General features: G+C 38.7%; 1 protein-coding gene across 2 annotated transcripts in view; it reads right to left on the bottom strand.

Annotated features, from left to right (window-relative positions):
• Positions 1-10,299: 10,299 nt before the first annotated feature.
• The window catches only part of ZNF280C (zinc finger protein 280C), a 65,231-nt gene continuing 48,153 nt past the window's right edge, over positions 10,300-27,377 (bottom strand). For both annotated transcript variants that reach the window (XM_003931123.3, XM_074392232.1), the window contains 6 exons: positions 23,041-23,351; positions 22,435-22,575; positions 16,873-16,935; positions 12,504-12,622; positions 12,324-12,360; positions 10,300-12,214 (listed from right to left, as the gene is read on the bottom strand). In XM_003931123.3, coding sequence (XP_003931172.1) covers positions 12,199-12,214; positions 12,324-12,360; positions 12,504-12,622; positions 16,873-16,935; positions 22,435-22,575; positions 23,041-23,351 — 687 coding nt within the window. In that variant the 3' untranslated portion in view covers positions 10,300-12,198. The remainder of the gene's footprint in view (positions 12,215-12,323; positions 12,361-12,503; positions 12,623-16,872; positions 16,936-22,434; positions 22,576-23,040; positions 23,352-27,377) is intronic.

Genomic DNA, 27,377 nt, shown 5'->3' with positions numbered 1-27,377 from the left:
TACCCAATGTCTCTGGGCTGTTCCCTTGAAACTAGCAAGCAAGAGCCTCTTAATTATATGAAGCAACTGAAAACTAATCCTGAGTATAACCTGAGTGAGATTGAAAATACAATAGATTGCATGTCTGCCGCACGCCTCCTGCTGGTAAGATTAGTGAAGACAGGAGGCAGGAAAGTGTTTACCAGTAATTTTTTCTCTGAGCAGTACTGACCATTTCCTGGGATGGACATTCAACCAGAAGGAGCTAATTCTGGTCCCAATCTGTGCATTTAGATACCCGGAACTAGCAGGGTTATTTTTGTAAGAGGTAATGGGCGGGGAGTGCCCTGATGCTACCTTTGCCAAATCACTAGGGCTTAACTCTCCTGAGGGAAGTCTGTGAAACCTACTAGCCTGGCAGCAGGGAGGGAGGGAGGGGGAGGAGACAGTGAGAAACACCTCACCCGCCCAGAGAGGCAGATTTTGAAGCTGGGTAGGCAAGTAGTCTTGGTAGTCTTTAAGAGAGACCACTGGCTGGGTGCGGTGGTTCACACTTGTAATCCCAGCACTTTGGGAGGCCAAGGTGGGCAGATCATGAGGTCAGGAGTTCAAGACCATCCTGGCCAACATGGTGAACCCGTCTCTACTAAAAATACAAAAATTAGCTGGGTGTGGTGGCACACACCTGTAATCCTAACTACTCAGGAGGCTGAGGCAGGAGAATTGCTTGAACCTGGGAGGCAGAGATCACAGTAAGCTGAGATCACACCACTGCTACTACAGCCTGGGCAACAGAGCAAGACTCCATCTCAGGGAAAAAAAAAAAAGAGAGCGAGACACACACACACACACACACACACACCCACTAGAGGGCATAGAGAGACACCCCTAAGCCATGATGCAGTTGAACTAGAATGAGAAATGGACTTCATAACCTGATTTGACTCTACAGGTGGTAATTAATCCCTTCCCCAGCAATAAAGTAGGTACTGTGACCCTCTGAATTCAATCTTAAAATATCAGAGAAAGCTTCAGGTAGAAGCATAAATAAAAAACCTGGGCCAGGCACCATGGTTTATGCCTGTAATCCAGCACTTTGGGAGGTCAAGGCAGGTGGATCACGTGAAGTCAGGAGTTCGGGACCAGCCTGGCCAACATGGTGAAACACTGTCTCTTCTAAAAATACAAAAATTAGTTGGCATCGGCCGGGCGCGGTGGCTCAAGCCTGTAATCCCAGCACTTTGGGAGGCCGAGGTGGGTGGATCACGAGGTCAAGAGATCGAGACCATCCTGGTCAACATGGTGAAACCCTGTCTCTACTAAAAATACAAAAAATTAGCTGGGCATGGTGGCGTGTGCCTGTAATCCCAGCTACTCAGGAGGCTGAGGCAGGAGAATTGCCTGAACCCAGGAGGCGGAGGTTGTGGTGAGCCGAGATCGCATCATTGCACTCCAGCCTGGGTAACAAGAGCGAAACTCCGTCTCAAAAAAAAAAAAAAAAAATTAGTTGGCATCATGGCGCATACCTATAATCCCCACTACCTGGGAGGCTGAGGCAGGAGAATTGCTTGAACACGGGAGGTGGAGGTTGCAGTGAGCCGAGATTGCACCATTGCACTCCAGCCTAGGTGACAGAGTGAGACTCCGCTTCAAAAACAAAACACCAAAAAAAAAAAAAAAAAACACCCCACAAAAACACCTGGCAGACCTGACACCTACTCACCAATTCCAGGTAGAAACCTGGTGCTTCAGATAAAGGAGAGATACCCCAGGTATTGTTGTTCTGCCTATTTAGGGAGATTACCAAATGAGAAGGATATTGGAGCACACCTGGTTTTCAGTCTCCATGCTTCCAACTGAAATAATGACAATTATTAATAGCAGCTAATACTTACCGAGTGCTATGCAATACTAAGTACAATGTTATGTGCTTACTGCCATGTTTAATCTTCACATCACAATGACCTCTGAGGTACAGAAGGATCAAAGCTTCTTGCCCAACGCCACATGGCTGCCAAACGTTGGAGCAGACTGGAACTGCATGTCCTGAAGCACAATGTTAATTTCCCTTATCTTTCTCTGTTTCTCTCAAGCCTAAGAGCAGGATGTGCTCCTGGGCCTGAGGTTAATGGTCCCATCTCTGCTTCATTTACGGTAACCTAGTAAATTAGATGGGTGTTGATGCTAGATGTTATTTTATCAAAATTCAAGAAAATCCTGTAAATTTTTTTTTTTCCATTTTGCAGATGAGGAAACTGAGGTAACTTGTCCTTTGGAAAATAAATGGTTATCAGGAAGTATCGACTTGTTCACTTTAGAGAGTACCATTTTCCCTGCCCTGGTTTTACTCAAATCAGAGCATTTTCTTTAATGGAAGGTCTGTACTATTCAAAGCTGACTTCTGATCTGTGGACAAGTAAACAATCATTATCTGCAGATCGAGAACTTCATTCCCTTCATTCTTAGCTGAATTCATTCTTAGGTCAGGCTTAGGCACAGAACCTGGGGATAGGGGCTGAGCATGTTCCTGAGGATCAAATCATCTCCCAGGAGGGGAGGGCAATGCAGGGGGGTGGAAAGTCTAGGATCAGGTGGGCCAGCTCGAACAACTGGAACTTTTTTCTCTTTTTTGTTTTTCTGTGCAAGAGGGAATTTGTTTCAGTTCAACAACTGGAACTTTATAAACAGATATTTTAGAGGAGCTTCTTGCACCATTTGAAGGATGGGAAGAAATGACCTCTAAGATCCTTTTCAGTTCTCCATTCCTCTGAACATCAAAAATAGTGTGATTGTGCACTCGTTTCTATGGCCATATGCATGTTAAGCCAGCTATGAAGAGAATGAAGTTTCAGATCTCCAGATAAGGATTGTTTACTTCTCAACAGATCAGAAATCAGCTTTGAATAGTACAGACTTTTCATTAAAGAAAGAAGGGAAGAGAGATTAAAACCAGAGCAGGGAAAATGGTGCCCTATAGTGTGAAGTCAGTACTTCCTCATAATATTTATTTTTATAATGATGTTACCTCAGTTTCCCCATCGCATAATGGAATTGGAAATCACCTTTATGGGACTTCCTTCAATTTAGATAAAGTATCATATGAAATGTAATTTATGGATGAACATTTGTGTATTATTCCTTATCCAATTTCCCTGATACAAAGGACACTTGGAAATATTGAAAATGGAAGATCCTTCAGGTAGTTCCTAATCATTCAGTTTTAAAAATAAAGCTGTGTTAAATATGTCCTTCTTTTAATTTATTCAGAACTGAGGTAACTTGACCACAAAGCCATTTAGAAGTTACTAAGAGAATTAAATCAACTTTTTGAAATTACTTCAAATTGTGGCCTTTTAGGCATTTGACTCAATCAATAAGACAACTGGTTAAGTAGCCAAGTTTTCCAAGCTTGAGATATCTACTAATTTATCAAGGATTCTTTTTTTTTTTTTAAGACGGAGTTTTTTGCTCTTGTTACCCAGGCTGGAGTGCAATGGCGCGATCTCGGCTCACCGCAACCTCCGCCTCCTGGGTTCAGGCAATTCTCCTGCCTCAGCCTCCTGAGTAGCTGGGATTACAGGCACGCGCCACCACGCCCAGCTAATTTTTTGTATTTTTAGTAGAGACGGGGTTTCACCATGTTGACCAGGATGGTCTCGATCTCTTGACCTCATGATCCACCCGCCTCGGCCTCCCAAAGTGCTGGGATTACAGGCTTGAGCCACCGCGCCCGGCTATCAAGGATTCTTATGTTCTGAGGCTCTGAAGATTTGCTAGATAGAAATATCCCATTCTGTTCACAACATTTTATCAAGAAAAAAGAAATGTGTACAACTTAACACTTTCCTTCGATTCTGTGTTATGATAATCGATTTAGGTGGACGTACTGGAGAAGACAGACAAGGGGAAAAATGGCTGTAAGGGGAAAACAGAAAAGGACAATTTCAAGATTGACTGACAGTATCCGTACTCTCTGAGAAAGCAAGGTATTTCTCAATCATTTTAAAAGTCCTACAAAAGTAAAGAACACTTTACTACTGCTATTTAAAATTACATTATTTTGGTCGGGAACGGTGGCTCATGCCTGTAATCCCAGCACTTTGAGAGGCTGAGGTGGATGGATCACCTGAGGTCAGAAGTTCGAGACCAGCCTGACCAACGTGGTGAAACCCTATCTCAACTAAAAATGCAAAAATTACCTGGGTATAGTGGTGGGGTGCCTGTAATCCTAGCCACTTGGGAGACTGAGGCAGGAGAATCACTTGAACCCTAGAGGCGGAGGTTGCAGTAAGCCGAGATCGTGCCACTGCACTCCAGCCTGGGCAATGGAGCAAGACTGTCTCAAAAAAATAAAAAAAAAGTTTTCATATAATTAATTGTATTGAATAAGTAGCCAAGAGTTCATTGATTCAAGATTCATTTCTTTCTGTAAATGAATTCCTGGTAATAATGAATAAAGAAGTTCCTTTTAAAGAAGTTTCTTCAGCACAAAAGGAACGCTTCCCTCCAGAGCAGACAGGATTCTGCACTAGTTTTCAACAAGGCAGTGTCATTTTGTAGTTGTTAGACAGAAAAAGCCAGAGCTACATTCATTTCCGACATTAGAGAATTATGCCACATGTAATTGAAGCACTGTGATAACATGTCGCCCACCTGGCAGTTTGTACTTCAAGACCTGGGAATTATAATCCAAAGTTATGAATAACCACAGTGTGGATGGATTGTCACTAAAACTGTCAGAGAAGATTCCACTGATGTGTCGTTTCCAGGGTCTCAGCAGTAGCAGCAGTGATAGTAACAGCAGCAACGGAAATAATAGCAATGGCAGCTGAAGCAGGAGTAGCAGTAACATCAGCATTGTTTATTCATTGTCTACTCTTTGTCATGCCAGAGCCAAAGGTTATACTTATATATAATATACAGATGGTCCTCGAGTTACAATGGTTTGACTTAGTTTTTTTTTTTTTTTTTTTTGAGATGTAGTCTTGCTCCCTCACCCAGGCTGGAGTGCAGGGGCACCATGGTGGCTCACTGCAACCTCTGCCTCCTGGGATCAGGTGCTCCTCCCACCTCAGCCTCCAGAGTAGCTGGAACTACAGCCGTGCGCCACCACGCCCAGCTAATTTTTGTATTTTTAGTAGAGATGGGGTTTTGCCATGTTGGCCAGGCTGGTCTCAAACTCCTGGGCTCAGGTGATCTGCCTGCCTCTGCCTCCGTAAGTGTTGGGATTAAAGGTATGAACTATTGCGTCATGCCAATTTACGATTTTTTTTTGACTCTACAATGGTGTGAAAGAGATACACATTCACTAGAAACTGTATTTCAATTTTTTTTTTTTTCTGGGTTAGCAATATGTGGTAGGAGATTCTCTCGTGATGCTGGCAGTGGCATCGAGCCACAGCTCCCAGGCAGCCATGAAATCACAAGGGTAAACAACCAAAAACAGTGTACTGTGTTGCCAGATGAGTTTGCCCAACTGTAGGCTAATGTAAGCGTTCTGAACGCGTTTGACGCAGGCCAGGCTAAGCTAGAATGTTAGGTAAATTAGGTGCATCAAATGTATTTTCAATTTAGGATGGGTATATCAGAACGTAACCCTATTGTAAGTTGAGGAGCATTTGTGTGTGTGTGTGTATGTATATATATATATATATATATATATATATATATATATATATATATATTCCTTACAACAACTTTGCAAAAAAATCACCATTACATGCCTTGCACTGATGGGAAAGCTGAAACTGAACAAGTTCAGGTAATTTACTGAAGGCTACACAGATGATTAGATACAAAACCAGGATTGAAACTTAGGACTGTCTTATTTGGAGGACGCACTCTCCTCAGCAGCACCCCTAGCCACCGTATATCATAGTGGTGTGGCTAAACGGGTATTTTTTAGTGTGGACGATTAGGAACAGTAGGATACATGCACAGCAGTCTCTCCAAATTTGTTGATGATACTAAACTTTTTCAGGTGGTCAAATATCAAGCTGACAAGAATCAGACTGCAGAAGGGTTTCAAAATCAGAGCAGTGTATGAGGTGAACCATGGTGTAGTCAAATATAAGGCAGTATAATTTAGGGAAAATACTGTAATACTATTAAATGGTATTAGCAATACCATTACTTTCAATGGCAAAAATCGTGATTACTTTTGCACTAACCTAATCTTTATAAATGACAATTGTGACTAAAATGAACCCAGGAGCATTGATAGACATTCCCTAAAAATATTAGTCTGGTGAGCTTGAGAAACCAAAAAATATAAAGGTATGCCTATTTTAGTACTGCATTTCAACAGTGACCCTCAAGAAAGCTACTGGGTTAGGAAAAGAGAGTTAACAAATTGATTGTGAAGGTGGTATGAGAAGGTTGGAATGAAAAATTGGGTGAAGATTTGAGGTATTTCTATCTAAATAAAAATAAAACAAATAAGATCAGGAAAGGTAGTCACAGACTAGCAATAACAGTAACAATGTTGGACTATTGGCAGACATATCCTGTTTGCCAATAAGTGGTATATATATATATATATATATATATATATATATATATATACTGTATTAATTCCCTCAACTCTGAGTAGGTGCTGTTACATGCAATTCACAAATGAGGAAAGTGACACACAACTAAAGTCACACACATTTAATCTCTGGCAGAGCAGGAACTCCAACCCAGGCAGTCTGCTGCAGAGCCTGGGTTCTAAGCACTCCACTGCATTGCCCCTTTAATGGTGCAGAGGATTTACTGCGGAGTCAGGTATTGAATCTCGGACCTTGTAATCCCAGTATTAAGAAAATCTCTTGAAGCTGTTTAAGCAGGAACTAAGACTTTACAGAGTAAGAAATTTGTTAATGGATAATAGGCTGAAGATAGTAATAGTTCCAAGAAAAGTAGGTAGATTAATAAGCTAAGCATAATGCTATAGAGAGAAGCTAGACACGATTAAGTCTGAAACTTCGAGTGTGAAATCATTTAAAGTAACTGTCTCATTTATGTATACCTATTTTACAAACACAATAATGACCGTATTTTTCTTGGTATAATTTCTAAAAATGTGAAAAATTATTTGAGAGTCTTGCTCTGTCACTCTGGAGTGCAATGTGTGGGTTTACTTTTGGACTCTCATTCTATTCCACTTCTGTTTCTATCCTATGGCAAGAACACACTGTTGTGATTACTTTAGCTTTGTAGTTTTTTTGAGACAGAGTCTCACTCTGTCACCCAGGCTGGAGTGCAGTGGTGCAATCTCGGCTCACTGCAACCTCCACCTCCTGGGCTCAAGTGATTCTCCTGCCTCACGTTCCTGAGTAGCTGGGATTACAAGCGTCCGCCACCACACTCGGTGAACTGTTGTATTTTTTAAGTAGACGGGGTTTTGTCACATTGACCAGGCTGGTCTCAAACTCCTGGCCTCGTGATCCACCCACCTCGGTCACCCAAACTGCTGCGATTACAGGCATGACCTGCCACACCCGGCATGAAAATTATTATTGCCAGCCTCCAGTTACATGTTGCACCTTACAAGTGATTCATGAACACCCTCGACAGTGTCTGTTGTTCCCTTCTGTATGTTCATGAGTTCTCATTTTTAGCTCCCGCTAAGTGAGAACATGTGGTATCTGGTTTTCTGTTCCTGCGTGGATACTTCATATAAATGGAATCATACAACATATGATCTTTTGTGACTGATTTCTTAATGTTTAAGAGGTCCATACATGTTGTAGTATCAGTACTTCATTTTCTTGTGGATGAAAAACATTCCATTGTATGGACATTTCACAATTTTTTTTTTTTTTTTTTTTTTTTTTTTTTTGTGACAGTCTCACTTCGTCACTGAGGCTGGAGTGCAGTGGCACCATCTCAGGTTACTGCAACCTCTGCCTCCTGGGTTCAAATGATTGTTGTGCTTCAGCCTCCCCAGTAGCTGGGACTACAGGTGCACACCACCACACCCAGCTAATTTTTGTATTTTTAGTAGTGACAGGGTTTTGCCACATTACCCAGAATGGTCTCGAAGTCCTGACCTCAGGTGATCCACCCAGCTTGGCCTCCCAAAATGCTGGAATTACAGGCATGGCACTGTACCAGGCAACACACCATAAATTCATCCCTTTGTGTGTGTGAGACATTTAGGCAATTTCCATGTTGGCTATAGTGCTGCTATGAAAATCCATGTACAAGTACCTGAGTCTCTGCTTTGGATTCTGTCGAGTATATATCTAGGAGTGGAATTGCTGTTCTGTCGAGTATATATCTAGGAGTGGAATTGCCTCGTCATATGGCAATTCTACACTTAACTTTCTAAGGAATTGCCAAACTGTTTTTCATAGTGGCTGAACCATTTTACAATGCCGCCAGCAATACAGGAGGGTTCCAATTTCTGCTTCAGGGCTTTTGCACTTGTTTCCCCTCTCCAGAAAGCTCCTGACAGATACCCAGGCGGTTGACTTCCCCACCTTCTTCAGGTCTTTATTCAAATGCTATCTTCTCAAGAGGCCCAAACTTGACCATCAAATTTAAAATGCCAACCTCCCAACCCCCAACCTATATGTCGCTATCTTCCTTCCCTATTTTATTCTTCTCCATAGTCTTCATCACCATTAACATACTATACGATTTTATTTGTTTTCTATTGTCTGTCTCCCACCACTGAAATTAAGTCCCATGAAGGCAGATTTGTTTGTATTTTCAACAAATAGAACAGTGCCAGGCACATAGTAGGTAATAAATATTTACTGAACAAATAAAAGGCTGAAAGAGGTGTTTTGCCAAAGTGTGACAGAAAGGGCAAGAATCCAAGTCTTTGCCAGTTAGTGGTTTTTAAAAAATAATAATAGTGATGGACTGAAACTGAGCCAATCATACCTTTTATTTATTTGAAAACAAAAAAAGGATGTATGCTTGAGATGGCTATTTCTGAAACAGGTGAAAGAACTGTAACAGTCTGAAAGTAAAGAGGGATAAGATCGTCAAGCTAAAACCCATTAACACTTATTAAAACTCAACTGCTTGTAATAAGCAAGCTTAGTACTGACTGCATGAATCGTTTTATTTAAACAAAGTAAAAAAAAAAAGTGATGCTAGGGGACACATAACTTTAATATTATACTTTTTAAGAAAAATAAGCTGATATATAGCATAAGAAATAGAACCCTATGGAAGAACACAAAGCTGCACCTCTACCTAAAATACTGCCATAGCAAGAATGTGGTTTTTCATATTTTCGAACTGTGAAAGAGACACAGAAAATATCTGTAAATAAAAAGAGGACCAATGCCAAAAATGCAAAGAAGTTGCCATTCCTGGGAAAAAGTTTAAAACTTAAAGAAAAGTTGAGTGTCATTAATGCTGCTGAATTAAACACTTGAAAATGATTTAAATGGCAAAATTTATGCTATATTTTACCACAACAAAAAAGTTAAAAAAAAAAAAAAAAAAACAGGTAGAAAAGTAGTGTTTGACAAAACATCCTCGAGACAGGTATGGAAAGAAAGAACAGAGTATTACCAAGTCCACAACTATGATATAAGCCACTTTTGGAGATTTTGGAAAAGCATTTACAGCAGAAATCTGTTTGAAAAATTAAAATTAATGGATTTAACTCCTGATTATGAATTGCAAGGAGTATACTACGTAGCAGTGGCCACTGACACTTTCAGTGTTCCAAAGTACATTAAAGCAATTTTGATTTTTAAAAAGCTTCTCTAAAAAAAATAAAAAGTCTTGCTCTGTGGCTTAGGCTGGAATACAGTGGCACGATCATAGCTCACTGCAGCCTCAAACTCCTGGGTTCAAGTTAACCTCCTCCCTCAGCCTGAATAGCCAGGACTACAGGCATATGCCAAGGCATATGCCACCACATCCAACTAATTATTATTATTTTTTTTGTGGTCGAGACAGAGTGTTGCTGTGTTGCCGAGGCTAGTCTTAAAACTCCTGGCTCCTACCTCAGCCTTTCAAAGTATTGGGATTACTGACATGAGCCACTGTACCTGGTCCAGTTCTAATTTTAGAGTTAAAAAACACCCATATTGAATCAAACGACTTCAGAAACTGCCCACCTTCTTTCATGATTATTAAGATCACAGAGGGGTATTTTGCTGGTTGCTCAAGGAATTAGTAAAGTATAAATAGTTTGCTTTTAACTGTGCTGGAAGAAAAAGTGCAAGATGTGCTCAGTAGATAAAGCTTTCGGTCTGTTGGTCAGGCAATCAGGCTCCCTGGAACTAGGAATAAAGTAATGCTCCTATAGTTGTATGATACAACCTACAGCTTTTATACGAAGTTATTAGAAAATAATTTCCAAGGCACTTTCACAATACAAATTTTATTAAAAAAATAATAACATCAAAACTGTTCAGCAAATCTATATTCAATGTAACCAAAATAAACAAACACCAAATTAAAAAATAGATACATCTATATATATATGGGCAAGAAACAAGTGCATTTTTTGGTCCCAATATTTTTTGAATATATTATCTTTATCCAGAGAAATTACATTAATGGCTAAGAAGATATTATGTATTAGATGTATGGAAACGTAACTTTAAAACTTCTTTTAAGGTCTGTAAGAAGAGTTTCGCCAATTCTTTGTCTTTGAAATCACAATCCCTAAGTTAATGTTAATGATAGAGCATGTAATAATGTCTAGTGGTCTGAACAAGTACCAAATTAAGAAGCTACCAATAAGTAGCTACATGAAATTTATAGACAATTCTAAGAAATGACTTGGGAGTTTGTAACAAGAACAAAACAAACACAAAGAGAAGAGTTAAAAAGTAGACATAAAATGGACATCAGTAAATTTCGTGAATCTGGGACAAGTAGGTGACAGAAAAGTAAAACAGTAAAATAAATCTGATTAAGAAAAATATAAAGTCAAGCTACCAAAATAAAATAAAATTTAAAAAATGTTTAAAAATGTGAATATCAGTATTGCTGAAAATTCCTAGAATACTGGATAAAACTTTAAATGAAAACATGAATAACTGACTTTGGGAACTCTAACTGTAATTTTGTTTTTCCAAGAACAAGGAAGTAACCTGGGTTCCCAATACAATCAGAATTTTTATAAATTCCTTGGACTGCATGCCTGCTAGAGAAAGATTAAAGAGCAGCAGCTCAAATGGTAAACCATCAACCTGGATGTTGAAGCACTTATCTAAGAACAAGAAAAAACCAAGCTACCAAAATAAAACGAAATTTAAAAAATGTTTTTTAAAAATGTGAACATCAGTATTGCTGAAAATTCATTAATACTGGATAAAACTTTAAATGAAAACATGAATAACTGACTTTGGGAACTGTAATTGTAGAAATTTTGTTTTACCAAGAAAGTAACCTTGGTTCCCAATACAACCAGAATTTTTATATTCCTTGTACTGCATGCCTGCTAGAGGAACATTAGAGAACAGCAGCCAAACTGGTTAAACTTCAACCTGCATGTTGAAGCAGTGATCTCATAGACTTTTCTTGGTTAGAACTGACCCATAAGCTTAAAATCAAAAGCCAACGCCCTCAGTGGGAAGTTGAGCTCTATTTGGTGGGTCTTGAGGTCATCTCTGGCCAAATCAGCATCAGCATTAGGGGAGGTCAGTCAGGTAGGAAGGGACTCTCCCCAAGACCTGATTTCTTAAGGCCACAAACTAGAGGAGGTCTCACAGTCAAGTAATTCACATTTCTTGGAAAGCGAGAACAGGTATCAGTTGTGTCCATCAAAAGGGGACACTGTCCAGGAGCCCCCTGGACAGTTTTTTGAAACTTATGTGTTGCTTCTTCATTTGAAAATATGAAAAATAGAAAAGTAATGAACAAGGAATGAAGGGAAATTGGCTATCTGACCTAAACATGTAAGACTTAAAAGAAATTAAGAAAGCAGAAAAAACAGACAGAAAAAGATGAACAGTTGTATTATCTGGAATGTAATATTCTGAAGGCAAGGCAAGTACAGCAGAGAAAAACGAAAGGTATTTTTGGAGAGAGCCAACTGGAGAAGAAAACATGTTAAGATCTGTTAACCTGACACAAAGATAAGGTGGAAAAAGAGTCTAGTGCCATCTGAAAGCTGAAAAGATCTGAATAATGAGAGCTAGTGTTATGAACTTGGCTGTTTAACTGCTGTTGTATGAGAAAACACTTCAGAACTTTGAACTTAGGAAATTCCAACTTGTCTTGCACCAGGCTGCACGAACTCCAAAGAGCAGGAATCTATTTCAATGGGCAGCTTAAAAAAAAAAAATTAATATTTTTCATTTCTATTAATGATACAATAAAAAATGCAACAATGCTGAAGTCCATCAAAGCAAAATGCACCGAAGGAAAATTAAACTTACTCAGAAGTAGGTTCAGAAGTTGAGGTACTTTGGGAAACTGAAATCAAAAGAGTTTTACATTAAAAATAGCATATATGATGAGTGAGATTATCAATTTAATACATGGGTCCATATGATGGCCGATCAAAAATACTGAAATAAGTATCAGAAACTCAAAGTAACACAATTACATATACGTACCATTCTCTATTATAACTTGGCAAGTATGAGTTTTACGTTGACTTAAGTGTTTAGCCATACGATCGAAGCCAGAACAATCAGCTAGGAAATCACATTTAAGGCACACTAGAGTAATGCCACTATGAAGAAAAGAAGACAGTAAGAAAGATTATCATTTACAGAAATCCACATGAGCTCAATAATTATTTTTCCATGTACTTACTTGATTTGCATTTTAGTTACCACAACAATCATTTTCCAATTTTGTTTATCATATAAACTTGGTATGTCTAAAATGGTTCTCTAGAAAATGGCACCGTCGGCTAGGTGCGGTAGCTCACGCCTGTAGTCCCAGCACTTTGGGAGGCCAAGGTGGGTGGATCACCTGAGGTCAGGAGTTCGAGACCAATATAGTGAAACCCCATCTCTACTAAAAATACAAAAATTAGTCGGGCATCATGGCATGCATCTGTGGTCCCAGCTACTCAGGAGGCCGAGACAGAAAAATGCTAGAACCTAGGAGGTGGTGGTTGCAGTGAGCTGAGACTGTGCCACTGCACTCTAGTCTGGACGACAGAGTAAAACTCCATCTCAAAAATTAAATAAAATAAAATAAAAAGAAAAGAAAATGGCATATCCAAATCCAAATTATGCTAACATTTAGTGCTTTATAAATTGTCACCTCTCAACTTGTTGCTAAAAGCTAGGCATCAAGAGACTCAGCCCAGTCTTCCTTAACAACTTAAGTAATGTGTACAAGTTATTACTTGCAAAGGAAGGATGTAATATTCATTCACTCAAATATATGAATATACATTTGCTGAGAACCTTCTTCACCCACACTGTACTACTAGGTATTATGGATACAATAGTGAATAAAAAAGGTAGTCTGTGGACTCCGCACTCTAGTATCTTAGTCAAATGAGGATAAAATTAGAAAAGAAATGTGAAGCCTTTAAAATCATGTAATGTAATTATTATTATCAGTTTATTAACAAAGGAGACATATATGCTTGAAGTTCATCAGATAAATATTTCACCTGTGTAGGAAACCAGTAGCATACCTCAGATTGACTTCTCTAGTTTTAACAACCTGTTGTGTATTCACACCTAGCCAGAACTCCTGCACATTTAAACTTCTCTTCATAAAACTGGAATCATGTGCTCTCCCCATGATATTCAGGGGGAAAGTCTCTCTTATGATGCCATTTCCCTAATATTGAGGCTCAAATTTGTAGTTACAGCTGACTCTCTTCTTACGTAAAACATTCAGTATTTCAAATGTTTTATGTTATTAATAATTTATTGAGCACTTACTCTATTTAGACATATTGCCTGATCTACATCTTATGGCAACCCAAAGAGATAGGTGCTATAATTACTTTTTTATAGAGGACAGGAACAGTTTCAGTAATCTACTGAGGCCAGGATCAGGTTGGAAATGGAGTCCTTTGATTCTGAAGTCCATGCTCTTAAACATGATGTGACCGTGGTGGCTCAAGCCTGTAATCCCAGCACTTTGGGAGGCCGAGGCGGGTGGATCACAAGGTCAAGAGATCGAGACCGTCCTGGTCAACATGGTGAAACCCTGTCTCTACTAAAAATACAAAAAAAATTAGCTGGGCATGGTGGCACATGCCTGTAATCCCAGCTACTCAGGAGGCTGAGGCAGGAGAATTGCCTGAACCCAGGAGGCGGAGGTTGCGGTGAGCCGAGATCGCGCCATTGCACTCCAGCCTGGGTAACAAGAGCGAAACTCTGTCTCAAAACAAAACAAAACAAAACAAAACCCCCCAAAAAACCAAAAAAAACCATAATGTGACACTACCCCACCACCTTAGCCCAGGGCATTATTAAACAAATCTTAACCACTACAATAGCCTTAACCAGGCTGTGTGTCTCATGCACCTACAACTCATCCTGTATACCCTTCCAAAGTGATCTTCCTTCAGCACTCTTTGACTCTACTCAAACCATCAATGGCTTCCCCAATGTCTTCCAAATGAAAATTAAGCCAAAACTCCCTAGCCTTGTTTTGAAGGATTCCACAATCTTGAAATATATCAAAACTATCTCCCCAAACTGATTTTTTTCTTTTTTTGGAATGGAGTCCCGCTGTCGCCCAGCCTGGAGTACAGTGGCATGATCTCGGCTCACTGCAACCTCTGCCTCCCAGGTTCAAGATTCTCTTGCCTCTGCCTCCTCCCGAGTAGCTGGAATTACAGGCGCATGCCACCATGCCTGGCTTTTTTTTTTTTTTTTTTTTTTTTGTATTTTTGGTAGAGATGGGGTTTCGCCATGTTGGTTAGGCTGCTCTCGAACTCCTGACCTAAGGTGATCCACTCACCTTGGCTTCCCAAAGTGCTGGGATTACAGGTACGAGCCACTGCACCCGGCCAACTTTGATCTTAATACTACATTATATGCACTTTGTGCTTCGTCCAAATTTTAGTCCTAGTTATTCACTGTGATTCAGAAGAATGTATATAATTTCTGCTTTTTCCTTTCTGTACTTTTATTCATGTTATTTCTTCCAACTAGAATGCCCTCGTGCCTCTTCTTATAAGTAGAAACCTCTCTCCCTTTTGAAATCAGTATCTCTCACTGCACTTATTAAAAACCTCTTTGTATTACTGTAGTTATTTATGTTCACACCTTATATCCCTTCAATAAACTGTACATTCCTTGAAGGTTGGCGCAAGCCGTCGTCTTCATCACTGTCATCTGTATAGGAATTGCTACATTGTGTTACACACAATAGGTGCACTATAAATAGCTAAAGAATGAACATTTCATTTTAACAAAATAGTAATTATGAAAAAATTGTTTATAGAAATATAAAATACTAAGTCCATACAGATTTTCTTATTTTTTGAGAATGAGTCTCACTCTGTTGCCCAGGCTAGACTGTAGCCATCTTGGCTCACTGCAACCTCTGCCTTCTGGGTTTAAGTGATTCTTATGCCTCAGCCTCCTGAGTAGCTGGGATTACAGGTGTACACCACCACACCTGGTGAAGTTTTCTATTTTTAGTAGAGACAGGATTTCACGATGTTGGCCAGGCTGGTCCCAAACTCCTGGTCTCAAGTGGTTTACCCGCCCTGGCCTCTCAAAGTGCTGAGATTACAGGTGTGAGTCACTGTGCCTGACCTATACACAGAATTTGACCAATTTTCTATTTACATGTGAGATCCACTCAAGTTTAAAAAAAGCACCTCAGATCTTTTAAATCACACAGATGAAAATTTAAAAACCAAGCACACAACTGAGCTTGACAATAATGTGGTAAAAATCAAATCAAATAAGTATCTTTTCATTCTTATAAACATTTTTCAATAAAGGTTAACACCTAATATATTTTACTCTTTTCTAATTCCTTGTATTGAGTGATGTTTTAAAAATAACATGAATATGTATTTGGTTTTTTTGGGGGAGGGGATAGTTTTGTTCTTTTGTGCAGGCTGGAGTGAAGTGGTATGATCTCGGCTCGCTGAAACCTCTGCCCCCCAGGTTCAAGCGATTGTCCTGCCTTAGCTTCCCGAGTAGCTGGAAATTATAGGTGCCTGCTACCACACCCAACTAATTTTTGTATTTTTAGTAGAGACAGGGTTTTGCTATGCTGGCCACACTGGTCTCCAACTCCTGACCTCAGGTGATGCAACTGCCTTGGCCTCCCAAAGTGTTAGGATTACAGGCGTGAGCCACAGTGCTCAGCTTAACATGAATATGTTTTAAAAATACAATAAAAATGTCCTCTATGAGCTGTTGGTCCAACATTATCCACGTAATTCATTTTCAACACATACCCTAACTTATTCAACAAACATTTACCAAGTGCCTCCTATATGCCAGGTACTGTGTGCCAGGTAAACATCTGTCAACATGAGCAAAATAATTAAAAAAGAAAGATGGAGTCAAAATATATCAAAACAGTGTAAAAAATAGATGTTTACCGGATTTTGAGCTAAGTGTGTGTGGTATAACCAATGTTAATTATCAATGCCTTTAGAAATATTTATCAGTAAGTTTTCAGTAAATAAGTTATATACTTTAATTCTAAAAACATTAAGAATTATGAAGGCTATATATTGACTTCAAGTATTATAGTGTTTTCATAAACTTACTTCTATTCAAATATGGTTGCAGGACCTTATTTTAGTTATTTTACAATGCAAATGCATGAAAGTTTCATCTTAATGCTTGGCACTACTGAGAGTTTAGTTGGAGATGATAGGCTATCCCTCCAACTGTGGTCTAAGGATAAAATAAACAGAACTCTATCATGTTCAGCAGCAATCACTTAGATTTCCAAAGTAGGCACTTCAACAACAGGTTTAAAAGTTACTGCAATATTTCAACGAAAATAATTTTTTAAAAAATCAATGATTACCTGAGAATTCCTAAATGCTTCTTGAAAATACAAAACTGTCTACTTGGATGGTTGCTATGAGAGCTGGAGAAACACGAGACAAACAAGATTTTGTTAATTTTATTATATAATGCCATATTAATTTTATGACATTTCAAGCCAATGCTTAATTTCTTAGTTTTGAATAAAAGATCATGATCTAAATAATAAAATTCTGTTGGTTATTTCTATAATCTGAATTTTTGTATCCCCCAGAATTCATATGTTAAAATCTTAACCCCCAAAGTGATGGTATTAGGAGGTGGGACCTTTGGGAGGTGATTAGGTCATGAGGGCAGAGCCCTTATGAGATTAGTGCACTTATAAAGAGATCCTAGAGAGCCAGTGTGCCCCTTCCACCATGTGAGGACGCAGTGAAAAGGTGCTGTCTATGAGGAATGGGCCCTCACCCAGACACCGAATCTGCCGGCACCTTGATCGTGGACTTTCCAGCCTCCAGAACTGTGAGAAATAAATTTCTGTTGTTTACAAGCTACTCAGTCTATGGTATTTTGTTACAGCAGCCTGAATGGACAAAGACAGTCATCTCTGTTTAATTCAAGAATTTTACCTTACATTCCACTTTAGGAGAAATGACATATTTCCCTGAGAATATTCTTAGATTATCAGTACTTCACCATTACTGAAAAAATACTTGAGTTAAAAATGCAGTGTCGGCCGGGCGCGGTCGCTCAAGCCTGTAATCCCAGCACTTTGGGAGGCCGAGGCGGGTGGATCACGAGGTCGAGAGATCGAGACCATCCTGGTCAACATGGTGAAACCCCGTCTCTACTAAAAATACAAAAAACTAGCTGGGCGTGGTGGCGCATGCCTGTAATCCCAGCTACTCAGGAGGCTGAGGCAGGAGAATTGCCTGAACCCAGGAGGCGGAGGTTGCGGTGAGCCGAGATCGCGCCATTGCACTCCAGCCTGGGTAACAAGAGCGAAACTCCGTCTCAAAAAAAAAAAAAAAAAATGCAGTGTCAAAGTTTTTTAAGAGTAAGAACAATTTAAAAGGTATTTAATAATGTATTTTGCTATAACAGAAATTGTTATAATGATACTAATTATTATTTTTTGTTTCAGAGTCTTGCTCTGTCACCCAGGCTGGAGAATAATAATTATTTATTACATTTTAATCTTAATATGTTTGGGGAGGGGGGGATAATCTGAATGATCCTGGAAGTAAACACTACTTGAGCTAAATGCCATTGCTTAATTCAATAAAAACGAAGCATTTAAAGGGTCCTTTGCAATTACCAGGAGGACTTTCAAAGAGAGCAAATTAAAAGCAGAGCTCATGAGTTAAAACAATGCTTCTCCTACACACAGATCAGAAAACCACTAACCAAACTTCATAGCCAATGGTAATAGCTTTTATGCTTCCCTTTACATTGATAAGGAAAGCTTTCCTGTGTTAGGAACCCAGGCAAGATTAGCCAGGATTAGCCTAGCACAGTATTACTCAAACTGTGGTCCATGGACCAGCATCATCAGCATTACCTAGGAGCTTGTTAGAAACACAGTTTCAGGCCTCACTACAAACACAGTGAACTCATCTCTGACAGTGGGCCCAGAAATCTGTTTTCCCAAGTTTTCCAGCTGATTCTTATGCAAGCTAGTTTGAGAAGCACTAGCCCTATCTTGTACTGACAGACCCAACACAGCAGGTCAGCAGTTACCCTGACACAAGGTAACCATCACCAGCATACTATATATGCATGGGAAAATAAAGATTGTGGCCGGCTATAATTTCAAGAATATATTCTCAGAATAGGAACCATGGTGAATACAAAGAGCTTCTCTCTCAAAGAGGTAACAGAGACACATATGAGGCAGAAGAGGAGAATGTTACAGAACCTAAGGAAAGTAATAATTCCTCTGACTGGCTGTGCTGATCAGATACTTTACAGAGGGTGAAATGAGAGGGAAGGAGAGGGGCATTCCAGAGAATAATCAAGAATAAGAAAAAGCTACTTTAGATACTGAATATGAAGAACCTATACATTGGAGAACATTGATCAATTCTGGGAGCCTGTCTTCTCACAACAGAGTTGGTATAGGCTGGGAATAAAGGTACTCAACCTCTGAGAAAATTAAGCCTCTGAACATACAGAGCTCAAACCTATGACAAAAGTCCATATCAGGTAGGACTGAGGGTACACTATTCAGAGGGAGGTACCTGAAGCAACAAGGGAAACAATGTGCCGTTGAAATAGGGGAAAAGCAAAAGGACCTACGAGGCCATTAGAAGAGTAGAAGTGGAAGCTTTCATTTCTCTATGAGGTTAATGATGAGTAAGAGCTCAATGTGTGTGATGACAGTGCAGGGCCGGGGATCACCAGAAATTAGGAAAAGGTTAAGAAGGTAACTTTAGGCCAATTGGGAATATTTGGGTATAGAATGGGGCTGAAGGTTCTACAAGACAGTTGATAAGCCTACAGAAAATGGGAGAGGTGAGGATGGAAGAACACATGGTTTAGGAAATGTCAAAAATATTTTCCAATTTAATCCTCTATAAATTAGGGGCAGAACTGAAGCCTCATTAGGACAGTCAAGTGTTTGGCAGAGAATAAGAGAACAACATTACTCACAGCAGTGTACTGGGGGAAGGGTTGGCTACGTTCTGCTTTAGAGAAACTGGGGTATAGGTACAGAACCACTGTTAGTAGAGGAAGAGGCAGATTGGTAAATTGCAGAAGGTGGGCTCTCAGGACGCTAGGATGTATGGTGGCAGATTAAGAGAACTCCAGGGGCTTCAGAAACTTGGGAGAGTAAATCATTCCTAGCTGGTGCTTCATGTTTATGCAAATGATGCCCTGAAACAGACTGAGCTTAAAGGGTACTGAAGTAAAAGTGGTTTGAATCCTAGTTAGAAACAAAGAGTTGGGTCTCAGGGAAACTCAGCATTGAAATCAGAGGATTTACAGTTGAAAGGTAAAAGATAAAACTTTAAGAATGGTTAGGGTACCAAGAAAGGGATTATAAAGGGGCAAGAACAGTTGAAGGGAGAAAAGATAATTATATAGAGGAGGAGTAACCAAAAGGAAAGAAGAAAAATGGTGGTAACTGTTTAACAAAGTTGAGAAGAGTTCTACAAGTTAGTGATCAAAAATGTCAAATACTCTGAAGAAGTAATCGAGGAGTAATAATGAAAAATAATGAGTAGATTCAGTGGTTAGGATATAACTGATAACCTTTAAAGGAGAAGCTTTAGCTGTGTGTAGGTGGGAGGGGGTGACACTCAAATTACAAAGGGTCAAAAATGACAAACAGGCTAGTAAAGTATAATCTTTACAAATGTTGATAGTAAAAGGAAGACAAGAAAACATGCAAAGTAAAGGCAGATCTCCCTCATCCTCAAAGCATGGCTGAAAATATCGGCAGACACAACGAATGTGGTAGAGAGAAAGATGAACTGAAGGTCCAAAATAATGAAATAAGGATCTTGAGGAAATGCAAGAGATGAGGAACAGGGTTAACTTAAAAAAAGTGGGACATGTCTGTTTTCCGAGATTAATATCTGGATGAAAGAAAAAAAAACCTTGAGGCAAGAAAAAGTTAATCTTCAGAAAAACAAAAAGGATGACCTCTGAGTAATTATTAGGCAAAGTTAACAACTGACGGACTAGAATAAAAAATCTGAGAGATGTGGTAGATAAAAACAAAGTGGTATTTTTAAAAGGGCAGGACCAAATTAAAGACCATGAATTCGGAGCTGATTGAATCAAGCATGGTGTGGTGGTCTAGAACTGAGAACAGGGATACATCAAAAAGCATAAAAGATGCCCCACTAATAGGGAACGTGAGCTGGGATTAAAAAAAAAAAAAAAGGATAAAAGATACAAAGATAGCAAGGCTAAGCTAAGCATGCCTGAAGATATAAAGGATTTTAGGACAGAAACAAAGCAACATCAAAACAGAAGACCTTGAGGGTGTGGTTGGCTACAAAATTCAATTGGTACTACTGGACTAGAAAAAAAGGTTCAAGACCCTGAAAGTCATGGAGTAATGAGAATTCAAAATAAGTATTGTCTACAATGAGGTAAAATGGGATGGTGTTAAGAAAGGGGATACAACAAAGTAGAGGGAGATGTGAAGTGCTAGCACTAAAGAAATAAAAGTATCATAAGGTCGGGCTGATCACCAAAAGGAAAAAAAAACCCTGCAAGCCAGGCTGAAGCCATCAAAGAATGTGGTGGATGAATCCTTCAAAGTGGTAGCTGATTATGAGCAGAAAATAATACAGATGTCTTGTTATAATCTGCAAGAAAACCACTTTTATTGGTTATACCTACTTCTTTTTTAAAAATAGAGACAAGGTCTTGCTATGTGGCCCAGGCTGGTCTCGAACTCCTAGGCTCAAGCAATCCTCTCTCCTTGGCCTCTTAAAATGTTGGGATTCTAGGCGTGAGCCATTGTGCCTGGCTAATTATATCTTATTTATAACTGAAAATAAATGGAACTATCTTGATTAAAATAATCAACTTATATTTATATCTGAACACTTTTTGGTTATTTAAAATAAAATCCATTCTGAAGGAATAAAGCAAGCCCCTACGAACAAGGTTCAAATCAAATAATGGGGGCTCTAAAGTCTTTCCCTTGTATAGAGTACATCATAGGTGCTCAAATAATATAAGTTGAATCGATGCATGAAAAAGAATTCCAACAGTAGCATCATGATGGGAATATTCCTACAGTCTCATTTCATTGAATGAATGCAAAGATGGATGATCAGAAAGACAAACGGATAGACAGATGGGGGAGACAGACACAGAATAATATTCTTAGCATCATTAAAAAGCCTGGAGCCTCTCGAAATGGTCGCTTTGAAGAGGATAACACTCATGAAATTACATATACAGGGGTCCTTGTATCCATGGTGGATTGGTTCCAGGACCTCCTGCAGACACCCAAATCTGCAGACTCAAGTCTCTGATATAAAATGGCATAGTATTTGCATATAAACTATATATATAATATATCCCTCTATATACTTTAATCTCTAGATTATTTATAAGCCTATAATACTTAATAAAATGTAACTGCTATTACATAGTTTTATACTGTATTGTTTAGAGAATAATGACGAGGGAAAAGGTTTGTACATGTTCAGTACAGACTTCATTTTTTAAAACACTTTTGATCCACAGTTGTAAATTCTGTAAATCCAGAATTTACAGATGTGGAATGCAAGAGCTGACTGTATTTATTTGACAAATATACTGAAAACACTTTAACATTTTATGTTGAAAAATAACCACTTTTTGAAAGACATAGAAAAGAAAAAAAAGTCCCACAGAAAAAACAAATTTCCCTAACAAACTCATTTTAATTTCATCAGTCTAATTGTTCTCAGAGTTTTTGTCCCAGTAATTTTATGAGTTACTATGCTGGAAAATAGTACAAGGAACATCTTAGAAGTTCCCTATTGCTAGACCCTTTTAGTTCCTTGATGAGACAAACTTGCTTCCAATAGGACAACTCTGCTTTCAAAAAACAAATGGCAATTCTGATTGGCAGTTTACATGTTTAACTTACCTCATCATATGATTTGCAAAGGCTTTGTTACAGTTAGTAGTATACTTGCAAAAACTGCAGTGGATGTGTATACAAAAGTGGCTTGCAAAATCTTTTATTTTGGAATGACACTCAATGCACTTGTGAATTCCCCAACGACACCTTATGGAGATGGAAAAAAAAAGATAAAAATAGATTATAAAACAAAAATAACAAGGGAAAATCTTAACATTTTATTAACTAAAGCCAAAATGTTTACATTGATATCTTTAAATAGAAACTCATAATTTCAAAATATGCTTTGAAACAAGCTAGAATAAGTGTAAAAAATTTAACACCAGTTAACATTTCCCTGGAATAAAAAGGATCAAATAAACCAATTAATCTATCATAAGATGAAAGCATAAAATATTAGTATAAAAGATGAAAATTATAGAATAAACACAATGACTCAAGTTCTGCTCAGCAGCTGTAAAAAGTACCTTTTCCTTATTTGCTTGGTCTTTATGCCAGATAAGTGACTACCATGTAAATGTGTAAGAGGGTTCTATGATATGATAAATTATAAAAAAACTTTTAATACTTAAGATTAAATTTGTATCGTATATCAGGAATAAAAGATATTACCTTAAGTTCTTCAAAGCTAAGGTCATTTTATTTTTTCTGTGGCGCTGTCGCTTTTGCTTGTAAGAGGGTTTTGCTCTGCATTTAGCTATACGTCCCCTTGGCTTACTTGTATTAGCTTTACTTGCAGTGGATGTAGTTGCATGAGGCCTACTTGTCTTAGATTTGCTAGCATTAGATTTTCTAGGATTTTCAGCAGTTGAGTTTTGAGATGTCGGAGGTGTGACCTGCAGAAAAGAAGTGCCTGGAGTATAACCAGAAGGTGTAGTTGGTAATTTTGAGTGGTGAGGTCCAAGTGAAGCTCGAATAGTAACCTATAAAAACAAAGGCAGTACATACTTTTAGAAAATAAACCACGTTATTATAAAAAATATCACTGTAAGCCCTCACATTTACAGTAAATTGGTTTTTGACAAGGGTACCAAAACATTTCCAATGGGGCAAAGAATAGTCCTGATGAATGCTGCTACAAAAACTGATATCCAAGTGCAAAAGAATGAATTTGAATCCCTACCTATTATATACAAAATTTATCTCAAAATGTATCAAAGACTAAATTTTAAAGTGTAAAACTATAAAACTCTTAGAAGAAAATACAGTAGTAAATCCTTGTGAGCATGAGTTAGGCAACGGTTTCTTATATGACACCAAAAGCACAAGCAACCAAAGAGAAAATCGATGAGTAGGCCTTTCTTCAAAGAAGATATACAAACAGCCAATAAGCACATGAAAAGATGGTCCACATCAATAGTCATCAGGGAAATGCAAATCAAATCCCAAGTGAGATATCCCTTCATACCAACCAGCATGGCTATGATAAACAGACAATAACAAGTACTGGCTAGGATGTAGAGAAATGAGAACCCTCATACACTGCTGGTTGAAATGCACAACAGTGTAGATGGATTGAAAAATAGTTCAGCAGGCCAGGTGCGATGGCTCACGTCTGTAATCCCTGAACTTTGGGAAGCTGAGGTAGGTGGATCACTTGAGGTCAGGAGTTTGAGACCGGCCTGGCCAACATGGTGAAACCCCATTTCAACTAAAAATACAACAAATTAGACAGGCATGGTGGCAGGCGCCTGTAATCCTAGCTATTTGGGAGGCTGAGGCAGGAGAATCGCTTGAACCCAGGAAGCGGAGGTTGCAGTGAGCCAAGATCATGCCACTGCACTCCAGCCTGGGCAACAGAGTGAGATTCCATCTCAACAAAACAACAAACAAAAGAAAAACAGAAGTTTCTCAAAATATTAAAGGTAAGAGTTACCATTTGACTCAGCAATCCTACTCAGAGGCATATACTCAAGAGAAATGAAAACACATGTCCACACAAAAACCTGTACATGAATTTTTACAGCAGCATTATAGCCAAAAAGAGAAAACAACCCACATGCCCATCAATAGATGAAAGAATAAAATGTAGATTTTCTATGCAATGGAGTATTACTTAGCCACAAAAAAGAATGAAGTACTCATGATACAGTATCAATGAACCTACAAAACATTATGCTAAGTGAAATAAACCAGTCCCTAAAGATGACATATTGTATGATTCCATTTACACAAAATGTCCAGAACAGGAAAATCCATAGAGACTAAAAGCAGATTAAAGTTTGCAGAGGGCTAGTGGAGGGGAAACAGAGTGAATGCTAATGCATATGGATTTCTTTTGAGAATGGTAAAAATGTTCTAAAATTTACCGTAGTGATGTTTCCCCAAATATGAATATGCTAAAAGCTACTGAACTGTGAATACTGTAAATGGGTGAATTGTATGATATATGAATTATATCTCAATAAAATGTTATCAAAAAATCACTGCAATACAAAAAGTTAATCATCATTATTTTGAAAATGGCAAGTATTATAATCAGATAAGCCTCCCACTTATTCTAAATGGTCATACCAATTAAATGAAATTTACCTTGGTATTTACTTACTACTGTAATATCAGTTTTATCTTGATAGCAGTTTTATGTCAACAGATATTAATGAATATCAGGAGTTAGTACAAATTAGATGAATATCAAAAGAGCACATCCCATAGCTATTTTATGCTTTAACGTGGTAGCTCACGCCTATAATCCCAGCACTTTGGAAGGCCAAGGTGGGTGGACTGCCTGAGTTCAGGAGTCCGAGACCAGCCTGGGCAATACAGCAAAACCTTGTCTCTACCAAAAATGCAAAAACATTAGCTGGGCATGGTGATATGCACTTATGGTCCCAAATACTCAGGAAGCTGAGGTGGGAAGATTGCTTGAACCTGGGAGGTGGACGTTGCAGTGGCCTGAGATGGCACCACTGCACTTCAACCTGGGTGACAGAATAAGATCCTGTCTCAAAAAAACAAAAAACAAAAAACGAAACAAAACAAAAAAACAACTAAAGAGCTTTCACAAATATAGAGGTCAAAATTTAATACAGAGGTCAGAAATAATAAATCTGGAAAGGCCTGCATTATCCTCTGGTAACTATAAAACATTTTCAGTAAATGCAACTTCTTCCTGGGGGTCGGGGGCATGATTTCTGCTTCCAAGGTTATGGTGGAGCTTACATCAATTCATCACACGGCATGCTGATTACAATAATGCTCAGAATTTCCTTAATAATAACTAATACAAACTTTACCATTTACAATTTAGAAAAAGAAAATGTATCTATTGGTTAATAATAGAAAACACAGTCACCCACTAACATTCTCTCTAATTATTTGACTACACTTCCCCCATGTACTTGAAGAACAGCTTCTGTGAAGTCCTATGAAATACATGTGGTATCACACAAAAGCACTGGAGCAGAACTTGTTAGCTTGCAAATAGAAAAATTTTTTGAAAGCACTGGAGTAGAAGTCAAAAGACCCAAGTTTAAGAATCTTAGTACTACCTCTTCCTAGCTACATGACCTGGAGTAAGGAATTCAGCCTCTCTGAGCCTCTTCATCTCTAATATGGGGATAATACCTGCCTTGTCTATCTCATTGGATCATCACATAGATTAAATAATAAAATGAATGGAAAGGCACACTGAATACTTAATTCTAAAGCGCTATAAGACACACAGTATCATTATTATCAATATTATTACTACTATTGGTATTTTATTAATAAGGGAAGATGTGAGAGAGGACTGTATTGCCTAAATTAATATTATGAATGTCTAATACCAATATGGAACAAATGGATTGCAGGGAAGGATGCCAGATGGTTTATCTTACTCTAGATGTTCAAATAATTTTTTTTTTTTTTTTTTTTTTTTGAGACAGAGTTCGCTCTTGTTACCCAGGCTGGAGTGCAATGGCGCGATCTCGGCTCACTGCAACCTCCGCCTCCTGGGTTCAGGCAATTCTCCTGCCTCAGCCTCCTGAGTAGCTGGGATTACAGGCACGCGCCACCATGCCCAGCTGATTTTTTGTATTTTTAGTAGAGACGGGGTTTCACCATGTTGACCAGGATGGTCTCGATCTCTTGACCTCGTGATCCACCCGCCTCGGCCTCCCGAAGTGCTGGGATTACAGGCTTGAGCCACTGCGCCCGGCCAAATAATTGTTTTATATTATTTTTGTTAATTTAAATAGCAGACATACTTGCATTCAAAAGTATGTACTTAAAGTGACATACAAAGGTTTGAGGATTATTTCACCTTGGATTATCTATCTCTTCACTGAAGAAAATACTCAGGAGCTAAGTTTGTATAAAGAAGTCAGAAGGCCAGGTATGGTGGCTCATGCTTGTAATCCCACACTTTGGGACGCCGAAGCAGGCAAATCATTTGAGGCCAGAAGGTTGACACCAGCCTGGCCATGTTGGTGAAACCTGGTCTCTATTAAAAATACAATTAGCTGGGCATCGTGTTGCACACCTGTAATCCCAACTACTCAGGAGGCTGAGGCAAGAGAATCATTTGAACCCGGGAGGCAGAGGTTGCAGTGAGCTGAGATCACACCACTGCACTCCAGCCTGCGGGACAGGGCGAGACTCTGTTTCCAAAAAAAAAAAAAAAAAGAGTCACAGAAAACATAAGTATATAAGGCAAACAAGGAGAAGAAAATCTGTAGTCCAATGTGTGCCTGCTAATGAAAAATACCAATGCTATCCAGGAGCAAAACTTGCTTCTCTGAGAGATTAGTCATACCAACTTCAACAAGCCTATAGCATTCAAGGCACCATGACAGATGCTGGGGACACAAAGATAAATTAAATTCCTTATCTTAAACATCTTACAGTCTAGCAACTGAAACAGACATACACACTGACAACTGGAATAGCTTGAAAACAGCCTACAGAATATTGAAACAACCTGCCAACTTAGTCTACAATCTAGTTGCACTAGAAATACTCCTCCA

This window comes from Saimiri boliviensis, chromosome X (genome assembly GCF_048565385.1).
Source record: "Saimiri boliviensis isolate mSaiBol1 chromosome X, mSaiBol1.pri, whole genome shotgun sequence".
In the NCBI taxonomy this organism is placed as follows: Eukaryota; Metazoa; Chordata; class Mammalia; order Primates; family Cebidae; genus Saimiri; species Saimiri boliviensis.
The sequence above is the reverse complement of the archived record's forward strand: the minus strand, read 5'-3'. Positions and strand labels throughout refer to the sequence as shown.